The sequence below is a fragment of the Halyomorpha halys genome, unplaced genomic scaffold (genome assembly GCF_000696795.3).
Source record: "Halyomorpha halys isolate HHAL.00 unplaced genomic scaffold, Hhal_1.1 Scaffold602.1, whole genome shotgun sequence".
Taxonomy (NCBI): Eukaryota; Metazoa; Arthropoda; class Insecta; order Hemiptera; family Pentatomidae; genus Halyomorpha; species Halyomorpha halys.
Window position 1 is genome coordinate 485002 of NW_027105306.1, and position 11630 is coordinate 496631.

Here is an 11630-nt window from a genome sequence, read left to right on the forward strand (position 1 = left end):
ATACATCACTTTTCCAAACTTTTACAAAAAAACAAAACAAAAAAAAACATTCTTAGCATTGGCCTTAGTTTTAGGTCATTATTTTTGAGCAATATACCTTTTTATGCTATCTTATATTAATCAACTTGAAAAAATTGTTAAATTAAGAGCTTTCTAATTTTGAAATTTTGTGTTTCAAGATACGCAGAATCCAAAAACACACCAAATATTTTGTTATTTGTTATTTACTTATATGATAAAATAATTGAATCAAACACAGTGTTAAAATTTTCATTTTTTTAATAAATTATAAATTTGGTTGATATTTTTTAACAAAATGAAATACTGGACGAAGAATATGTTATATGAGAGATTTTTTTATTTTTTATGATTGAAAATGACCATAGCAAGGAACGAAACATCAGGATAAAACCGTCAACCAGGATCTATCATATTTAAGTCCATCATACCTTCAATAAAAATAATTTTTATTATGAGTATGGATAAAAGTAATCAGCCTATTTAAGAGGCTTAAGGTTTTTTTTGGATTCTTCTTGGAATATTGTTCTACATTCATATCTGCCCTAAGTAATAAGGTAATGGGGTCATTTTCTTTTTAGACCCGTTGTAGGATTATTAGGAATTGATTAGGAGCAAAATAATGATCTAACCAGTGTGTATGGTTTCCAAGTTAATTACCTAGGAGAATAGGTTTGTATTCTGGGTTATTCCTGCAACAAAGGGGTTATTAATATCTGGAGAAACAAGATTATGACTGAGCTATATTTAGTATATTATCATGGAACAAAATCAGTGAGCAGAAATGCAATATTCTAATTAATATCGTAGTAGATGGCGGGTAGTAAAAGTACCGTTGGCGAAAACCGTTTATCAAGTGTATTTATCTTTAATTTATTATTGTTCTTACTTATTATTTTAAACACATTTTTTATGGATTTTTTTGCAATTGTAAGATTAAATTTTGGAACCATCCTGCCCGCAATTATAAACGATTTTTATAGATGTTAAGTTTATAATGAAAAATCATGGATCTTTTAGGATTATTCTACAAACTGTAGAGTACCATTTTGAGGTTTGTTTGTTAAATTGATTTTGTCAAGAAACATGTAGGATTTAAATAAGATTTTGTATACATTTTGTAGGGGTTGTATATTGAGAAACTTAAAAATTGAATTAAACTGAAAAAAAAAAAAGAGTTTATTTATGTTTTGGTTAACTTGAGAGTTTTTTGTATTTATGAATTATTTCCTTTTCAATTGAATATAAAAACAAAATAAATTTTTTCTTGTTACTTTTCTCTTAGTTTTGGCTCAAAATAAAAAGTATTTGTAATAAAAAAAAATTATATAGCTTCGTTTTTATAAATTTTGTTCATGTACCCTTACTAATTTTTCATTTTATTTTTTTTATGTAATTAGATGTCACCTTTTGAACTAGATTTTTTTAAAAATTAAAACAGCTATAAATTTGTCCTTGCTTCCCAACCTTTGCAGATTTTCTTAAATTTCAATTAACATTAACTTTCTTTTTTTCTCATTCATACAATAGTTTCCTATGACAATAATGTTAACACCTGTTAGATGAGGATTCAAACTCTGATATATTTATTCCTAAGATTTTTTTGGGATCTGAGCACGAAGTGGCGGTACTTACCACGTCCCCAAACTTCAAAATAGATGAAAATAGACCAAAGTTCAAAATAGATGAAAATAGACAAAAGTTCAAAATAGATGAAAATAGACAAAAGTTCAAAATAGATGAAAATAGACAAAAGTTCAAAATAGATGAAAATGCAGGATACTACAAAGAACATGTCTGATTGCCTTTTAATTTTGTACTAATGGTAATAGTAGTACAGAAATTGTGCCAATTTTTATTTATCATTTCATATACTTCAAAATAAATTTACCAAAATTTATACGATAAGCTTTCATCTCAGGTAATTTTGTTTCCTTACTTTTCCAAGATATCGATTTTAATAGCTTTAATTTGGTATGGAACCCTCACTCTGTGGTGAGTTCAATACTTGTGGTTTTATAAATTAACTGGAAAAAAATAAATAATAATCAAGATATCTGTTAAAATCATAATAAAATCACTCTACAACGAAGATGTAATGCTTCTACTACCCAAAACATCAAGTTTTTTTTCCAAGTACTCCTCTTCAAATGTCGATTTGATGGACATAGTGGAGAAAATAACTCACTTATTGAATAGCAAAAGAAGTGTTGTATTGAAACCGTACAAAAGCCTCTAGTTGGTCCTAAGGATTGTTCGTCCCAAGCGGACAGGAGAGAGGTCTTCCTCCATCCCGAACCCTATACCTGGGCCTGGACTCCAGGAGGTCATTCATCTCAGTCAGCTCCTCCACACAAATAATTCCAGGTATTTAACCCGACACGTTCCTCTTTGCATTCACCCTCCATCAATCTTTGTCCCAATTGATTCCAGTTCGGCTCTAATGATGAAAAAGGCTGATATTATTTTCTCAATCAATTAACAGTACATTTTAACGAGGTGTTAATTGTTTTCTTTGAAAGCTAAACATTCTTCTTATGTTCAGGTTTTTCGTATTTCTGATCATATCTACTGTATCTGTAAAATATTTGCGGTTTCTTTGTTTTGATGACATATTTGGAATAATTTAATAGTAATAATAATAATAATAATCTTTATTTATCCTGGGATGTATCCCTCTAAAAAAATATACAGGCTCAAAATTAGGATTTAGAGTAAAATACAAAATAAAAATGAAATTATAAAACGTCATAAAATATAATGAAAATAATGCATTTGAAAAGATACAAACGAACAACAATAATTTACAGAATATATAAAATAAAATTAGAACAAATAAAATAAAACCACATGTCATATCATAAAACATAAGGTGACTAACTTCTGATAATAAATAAAAATAAAAGATGAAAATCAAATACAATTAAACTAAAAATAATTAATGAAAAGGTTCAATTTCTAATAATATACGTAATTGTAAGTCATAAACGAAAATCTGAAACATTAAGTACAGATAATTTATGAAACTTTTAAATGTTATTCTTCCGGAATTGGGTGGACAGAAGGTGGCCGAAGATACGGGATTTGAAGGTAATTTACTGTGCGAAGTTTATGTAACGAAACTCAATTCAATGAATTCCTGTATATAACGAATTTTTTTTATAACATATTGAATCAGCTTTACTAATCAATTAAAAATATACCTTCCTCTATCAAATAGAGCATTTAAGTAAACCTTGTATAACGAAGTTGAAATTCTAAGAAAAATAATTTACCTTTATACATTGTGTTATGGTAACCTCTATATAGCGAAAAGGACATCTATATATAGAACTGTGTTTGTGTCCAGCTTAGTACAACGAATTGACGTGCTTGAACATAGTTCTCTCTCCTCCTGCTCATCATAAACACGACTGGTTTACATACTCCGTTTTGGCTTATGTGGCCTAACACATTAAGTACGTTCCGTAGTCAAAATACGTTCTACGTTTCGTATAATAGTGATGGCTGACAAAGGAAAACTGTACTTTATTTAATTATGTTAAAAAATCATTATTAAATTTTCAGTTTACCTATTGCCCAACTCTGTTATACATACTATCACTAGTCAGTTACCTATTAGTTTGTCATGGAAAAGTTTATGTTTATAGTACTTGTTGGTAAATTATATACATTTTCCAAAGAAAATATGTATAATTGGTTTCTCAAGTTTAGTATTTACAGAACATTTAAGTGCGTAATATTCACTCAAAAGTAATACTTGGAGGCTAATACTTCTAATTACGTGGTATATAATAAAATAGTATTGCATAATAAAAAGATTAATATTTTTAATTCGGATTTGATTGCTTTATTTAATGTAATTCCTAGTTTTAAAACCGTTTTATACAATAATTTTATTTTTGATATATATTTATATATTGTATTAGAAGATATAAGCGTTGAGTTAATAGACCACAATATTTGTAGATATTTTTATATCTATTAAAATACTCAGAGTATTACTAAAGAAAGTAATTATCAGTTTGAAGTGAGCATCATTTCTTTTGTAGTTTTGTAGAATGCTGACCGTATATAACTAACTAATTACATAGGTCTTTTCCGACTATCAATTCAGTCAAAAACTGTCAGGAGCAAACGCAGCACTGGAGTCGAAAAACCTGCAAAAACTGCTTGTTATAGTTTTTGACCGTAAAAATGATTGTTGGAACAAGTCTTATATTTTATTTACTATGCGTTCATAATTTCGCAAATCACATTTATTAATCGTTTTAAGAAAGTTGAATTCAGTATATAGGAGGAGAAGATGGTTGGGGGTGCGGTCAAAATAAAACACAAATAAGTTGATGTAACTTATTTAATCGTGCCAACGTTTCGGCCAGAATTCCCAGCCTTCGTCAGGGCTAAGAACCGAACAAGATAACAACCAACGAATACATAAATTAAAAAAGAAAATATAAACAGAATGATATAAAGTAAATACAATTTTCTTATTTATAATAAGAATAATATTTTATTTTTTGTATTCATTGGTTGTTATCTTGTTCTGTTCTTAGCGCTGATGGAGGCTAGAAATTCTGGCCGAAACGTTAGCACGATTAAATAAGTTACTTCAACTCATTTGTGTTTTATTTTGACCGCACCCCCTAACCATCCACGGTCAACTATCTCATGATTATGAATTCAATATAATTTGTTTTTTAGATGTAATATATAAACTGCGATATAACTAATAACCCGAGATTTGTTGAGCCTTCAACTCCTGTGATCGACCTCTTTGTAGTATATTTATGTAACTTAACGTTTGAAGTGTAATAAAAACAACATCGATATGTTTTTAATATCATTATAATTGAAGCTCCATTGCATTTACTTTAAATATTAAAACTAAGTATCAAAAATTATAAACCCATCAGACAATCGTTCTAACTAAAAATGGAGTTAGCAACGTAATGGAAGAAGAAATTTTTTTTGTGAGGTTTCACAAGATCTAGACGTGCCAAGGAAGCATATTTAAACTCTTTTAACTTCGAAATACCTACATTTTCCATAATATTATTTCTTTGTCTGTTAAGTTCGGAATAATGCCTACAAATTCATACTGTTACACCTATACCTACTGAATTAACTACCAATTGTTATAAGGACGGGGGTTCCATAAACAATTGATTATGTTTTGTATATTGATAAATATATTAGTGGTTAAATATTTGTGCTGAAATGTAGAAGTAATTTTAATTAACTATTATTTTGTTTTGGCAGGCGCTGCGGCGGGGACAAGATATGGCTACTCCTCGCTCGCGCAGATCCTCCCCTCCCCTCAGGACAAAGGTAATTATTATTTATTTATAGTTAACATTATTGTGTTATTTTATTATCCTAAAATGTTGGTTAGGTTAACTCAATAAGTTTTAAAAACATATTACTAAATGCTACGGTTCATTAGTTATGATTAATTATGATGAACAAAACGTCACTCATCTGATGATTGATAGCTTAGGTAACCTGTATCTATCTCGGAACGTCACAATGCAATATATGGGATATTATAATTATGTATAATACGCTGAATATATAACAATTAATTTTAGACTAGGATTAGATTAATATTATTAATGTTATATTTATTTTAAATATTCTGAAAAAATGTTGAGTTACAACTTTAACTCTCCTATTACTATAAGTACAGTAATACGAACAGACCAAGGCAGAGACATCGCATAACTGTATCTTTACTTAAACTAGACCTTCACTGTCTAGAATACACTGTTAAATGGGAAGTTAAACAGATTGGAAGTATAGTTGTTAACAGTATAGAATGTAAGAACAAGATGGTCCAGGTGGCAATCAAAAAAGTTATTTGATAATACCTTATTTCGTAACCTCATTGACCCAACCCGTACGATCCGCATATTGGGCCGAAACTTACGTTTCCATTTAACAGTTTATTATTTGTTATTACTTTTTAAGCGTTACCCGAACTATCACAACCTTGCAGGTTCAGCCATTATTCCAGCCGGAATTGAAGCACATGAACTTAAAATCACCTAATCACTGTTTAGAAGTTTTTGTTCTGGTTTCGTCAACTATTCTTATCAACCATTCTTATAAAATTCGTCTTATTCGGTTCTCTCCATCTCCTAACTTTCCTCGAATCTAATAATTTTTAACTTGTGACATGGTTTGACTTTTGAAGCTTTAGAGTTATGATTTTTAGGTAACATAAGCATAGGATGTTTCCTCATATTACTAGAACATACGCACTAAAAAGAAGAAAATGGTCCAAATAGTAGTATAAATATGTGAACTTTTTTTAATAATAAATACGTGGTTCAAAATTGTTTCATTGCGATCTAATTTGCTGTAGCTCAGCTCGGAATTATTAATTGGTAACTAACTTAAAAATATTGAAATGTGAGATTTTGTTGGATGTTTATTAGTTTTTAATTAATTGTTAGAAGATGGTCCGGGTAGGAGTCAAAAAGATTTTAAAAAATATTAAAAAACTATTTATTTATTTTAAACTATAACGAATTAATAGTTTTAGATTTATTCTGTTACTTCTGCCGTGAGTCAACCGTTACTTATTTCTTAGTAATTATTTTGAAAATAAAACATCTAAAATCAACTTGATTTAGTAATTTGTAAGAAGCATCATACAAATTTTACATGATGTATTAAAATAATATATTATATTATGTAATGAAATAAATAAAAACTAACTTGAGTGGGAGTGGTTGGTTTAGTGGTAAGGCACGGTACTATTAATTTCAAGGAGCTGGGTTTGAATCCAGCTGATGCAGATAATTATTTATTTATTTACTGTAACCGTGAGTCAGCCCTGTGGGTTCGGAAGCCCTCTGGTGTCCACCCAGACTCATAAAGTTGGTACCCTTAATTGGGTAGAAATCAGGCGGTCGAGCGTTTTTCCCTCAAATCACCTCCTTACACAACCGTTGGTCTAATAACAGTACCTCCTTAGAAAGTACTGAACTGTACCCTGAACTCTTCATGGGTTGTACGTATTGTACAAATTTTTTTTTTTTTTTTTTTTTTTAGTATTAAAAATATATAAGATCTATTAATCTCCCTCTTCATTAGTTTTAGAGTATGTTATAGTCATACATATGAAATAATATATGTTAAATATTTCAATAAACAACTTTTGACATAAGCTTTACCAGCAGAAATTAAAATTTAACAAATCACTTTTGAATGGATCATTATATTGAGGTTTGATTAGGTATTATGTACCTAGATCTCTTGTCTTACTAAAAACAAAAAGGTTTAGCACCAACATAACGGTTCAAGTTAATAATGTAATTAAGTTAGTCGTTTTACTTGATTGTTTAGGTTTAGCTTAATACAATTGATGTAGGTTGAGGTTGGTAAACCTCATTAAGGTTTCACAGATATTGTTATTACTCAATTACCATTAGTAAGTGGTTTTGTCTGCTTCGGATTACTGTGAAATAATACATTCAATTTATTTGTAATCACATTCATGGCTTTATCGTTTTATTGGAATTATTTTCCTTTGTCCAAAGTTTAGGATTTTAAATTTAATTTTTGACAATTCCGATTCTTATAAGATTCATTATTACTTAAGTTTTCGAAAAATACTATCTGATAATAATTTGTACTGGAAAAAATAACTTAATAAGGGTTTTTTGATTATATGTGGAAACATATATGTCGCTGTCCACGTTGAACGGTGTACTACCTCAAAAAATGGTTATTGTGAGGTCATGTAATTTTAGCAATAGGAGTAAGATCTGTGCTACTTCGATTTTATGATGTGTGTTTCTATGACTGTTTTACTGTATAGACCACTCTTACATGCCTATCTCAAAATAACCATTTCTTGAGATGTTACAGTGTTAAACTGGTAGTTCGTTTTGAAAAGCTAGAGAATAGTTTAGTTGTTATGAAACAAGAAAAAAAGTTGTTTGCTAGCTCTGGGATCTCGGCATCTGTCCTTGATTTACCATTATAATGTTTCACCAATTCATGAATATTCAATGTTGTATTATGTAGGTAAAGGTTTACATTTTTAGTATTTTTAGATATGGATGCAAATAAAGTACTTAATTTTTTTTAAAGCTAAAATAAATGAAATATTAGTAGGGAATTTTTGCTTTATTTATTAAGTCTATATTTTTATCTTCCAGTTTGAAAATTACAGAGTTTTTTTTCTTAAAAATCTCTCTTTTACTCAGAGAATAATCTCCAGAATCGCCCCTTCTGCAGAAATTCACTTTTCACTGTTTTCTATTTATTTTATTTTTTTAAATTTATTAATATATTAACATAAAATTACATCAAGTAAATGTGTTACTTTATTCCAGTAGCATGGACACAGGTTTGTAGAGAAATTACCTATTGGTAGCATTCTAATAACATTTCTATATTAGAAGGTTTTGAGGCCATCTTTTCTAGCGGTTTGTCTGAAATAGAACAGGAAGCATGTTTAGAAACTAGTGGTTTTGGGTTGTTAAAGAGTTTAGAATTGATATTTGGCTATATGGGATACATATACATGTATTTTATGTATGATTAGATTTTTGAAAAAGTAAAGATCATCGATGATTTTGGATTGTAAAGCTAAAGTTTAAAAAATGTCGGAATCGATGTGCAGTTTCCTGTCTTTTAAGAGGATTCCAAAAGCTAGTATAAGTCCTAGTCCAAAAGCTAGTCCAAGGTAGCGGATCTGTTCGACTAGAGTGAATCGTTTCATTATGTGGTTTCATAGATAAAAAAATAAAATAAATGTGTACAACAATAATCCGTGTAGGGTCAGGAGCGCAGTTAAATGAAATACTGTAACTAGACCAACGGTTGTGCAAGGATGTTATTTGATCAGAGGGCTCCCGAACCCACAGGTTGATTCGCGGCTATAGTAACAGAATAAATAATTATCTATCTCAGTCGGATTCAAAACCCTTGGATTTAGTAGGGTGTGTGTAATACTGAGCCACCTGCTCCCATAATTTATATGATTTATGTATTATAAATATTTTTATATTTAGATAAATATATGTAGATTATATATTTATATTAAAAGAATTTGTTAGTTTCTTTTTTTAGTGGGTAAATACACTATTAAAAAGTTAAGTGGAAGAACTCATGAATTTTAAAGAAATTTAAAAAAAGTAATTTTGCTTGGTAGAATATTTTGAAATATTCCTATACATCCTATAAATAGCATATTTTTTTATAAAACTTATTTAATGAATTAATATATATTAATCGATATAGTTTATTAATGTTGAATTTTTGTGTTTTATGCCCATTTTGAGTTTTTACTGCAAGATTTTGTACATTCTGTAATTTTTACTTCTGTTTTTTCGGGTTCTCATTGCTCGAAAATTTGGTCTCTACTAATGAGAAATCGAGAAAAAAACCTTGAAAAATCTGTAATTTTAAAATCTAAAATTATTAGGCACCAGGTTTTTTTTATTCTCAAGTAAATTCCCAATCCGAATAATGCCGAAGCTATTTACTTGGACTACTGCCTTAGGACTAGTTATCTACTATTTTATTTGTTTTCCTACTTAGACATATGATTTCCTTATTTACTTAGCATAAGAATGATAGTTGCTACGACAATGGGCTCCCCCGCAAACACAAAGCCATATCCTCACTCCCCGACCATTCGGCCTGCACTGAGATTATCCGGACCGTGCGCAGGCCATGGCCCCCACCAAGCCGGTAACCATGACAGCTGTTGTCTTCTTATTCCCTCGGGACGCTATGAATTGCCAGCGCCGAAGGGAGTTGGTTTATTTTCCTCCTCCGGAGCAAGTAATTACTCGATGCCTCCTTGTATTGCCACAAAAAGAAGAGCGGCCTTCTGAATTTGTAACCCATTGTCCGGAAGCTATCAACCCCATCAGTTCCATCTATCCGGGGATAATGACTTGCTCTTTGATTGGTTTTTATTCTGTATTTTTTTAATACAGTACACTCATTAATTTGAAGATTCAAACCCTTTGGCTAGTTCACTGTCTGTAAGTTACTTCAAGTCTGGATGGATGTATTGAAGAGATTTCCGAATTATCTAGTAGTCAAAAATTTCGGGAATTTGTATGGCATGGAAAGCTGGCAGTAAAGGTGAAGCCAAAAAAGTGGAGTAGAGGAAGAGTACGAGTCAGTCACCAGCTTCCTTCTGTTTCAGTTTCGATTGCAATGGCGGACATTCCTATTATCTTCAATGTAAACCTTTCCTGGGTGTGGCCTTTTTGGCTTCACTTTTGCTTTGAAAGGGATTAAGGTTAAGTCATTCTCTGTAACCGTCCATCGCCCGTAAGACATCAAGGCTAGAAGTTAGATTTTGCTAGCATACGCTGGTTTCCCAGATACTACAAATCCATATACCTAAGAAATATCCAAACGTCGTCATCCATACGCTTGTATTTTCAAGAGAGAAATCACGACGGTTATTCAGTTTCCTAAAGATTATTTTCAATACAAAAAGGACGCAATATCGACTATAAATTAATAAGTATGCGGTCGATGAAAAAAAGTCCAAATAACCTACAAATTCAACTTCAGTTCAAACATTGTATTTGGTTTTTTCAATTTGATTACCCAGGCATATAATGTATTTGTAAACATATATTGAAGCTATGTTAAATCAAAATTGACCCGATTAATTAACTGCCCAATTAATAGAATTTAAAAATATTCATCTGGAACTATAGTTAATTAATATTCAGAAAATTCATCAATTATTCAAAAACGGATAGCACAAATATTTATTTATTAGTATTTCTAAAACAATACTAACTGAGCTCAAACCTGTGGATGCCCTATCCATTATGGAAATATGAATCCAATCCCGACACTTTTTAAGAGCGAATCTGCGCCATCGTTTGGCAATTGTGTAGTTAAGCTCCAAAAAGTTATAAACTGTGAGTATATATTATGGGAATAAAGGGAAATAAAACATTTGAAGGTTATAGCCATGATAAGGTCTGCAACCAGTTTCAGTTGCCTAATTTCCCATCTCTATGAAGGGCGGGGTATCTATCGAGCATGGGTGTGCACCAGGAAGGTCTATGACCTCAGTCGATACGCGTTTGATATTGAGGAATTCGTGAAAAAAAATAAATATTGCATTTCGTGAAACATTTGGATTCCAACCCATCCTTACTGATTAAGAATTTTTTTTTTATAATAGGAGTTATTGTGTTTTTTATTGTTTATTGATGTTGATGCTGTGCGGCTGCTACTTATATACTCATAACTTATAAAATAGGTAATTTTATTTTTACATAAATGTTGTCACATGAGATGCATTCATATCAGCCTGAATTTTGTATCTCTATTATAGGCAAATTAGTTTTTAAGTGATTTTATTTTTGCATATGAAGTATTAATTTATTTATCTGTGAATAATTTATTAAAGAATTAATAATCAACTCTTACTAGTAACAATTAATTCATTATTTCGGATTTTTCTAAAAATAACTTACTCATAATATATTTAGCTCTTATTTGGTTCCAGTTTAATTTGAGTTCTCAATTGGAATTTACAAGTCATATACTTAAATAATTTTTACATTATTTTTTCATTATAAGAAGCTTTAAATGATTATTATGTATATATA

At 30.1% G+C, this 11630-nt stretch overlaps 1 protein-coding gene across 1 annotated transcript in view; it reads left to right on the forward strand.

The window, feature by feature from the left end:
* Nucleotides 1-3038: 3038 nt before the first annotated feature.
* The window catches only part of wge (winged eye), a gene marked incomplete in the record, with an annotated part of 98903 nt that continues 90311 nt past the window's right edge, over nt 3039-11630 (forward strand). The window contains 2 exon segments of the mRNA XM_067050322.1: nt 3039-3108; nt 5245-5349. Of these exon segments, the coding sequence (XP_066906423.1) occupies nt 3039-3108; nt 5245-5349 (175 nt within the window).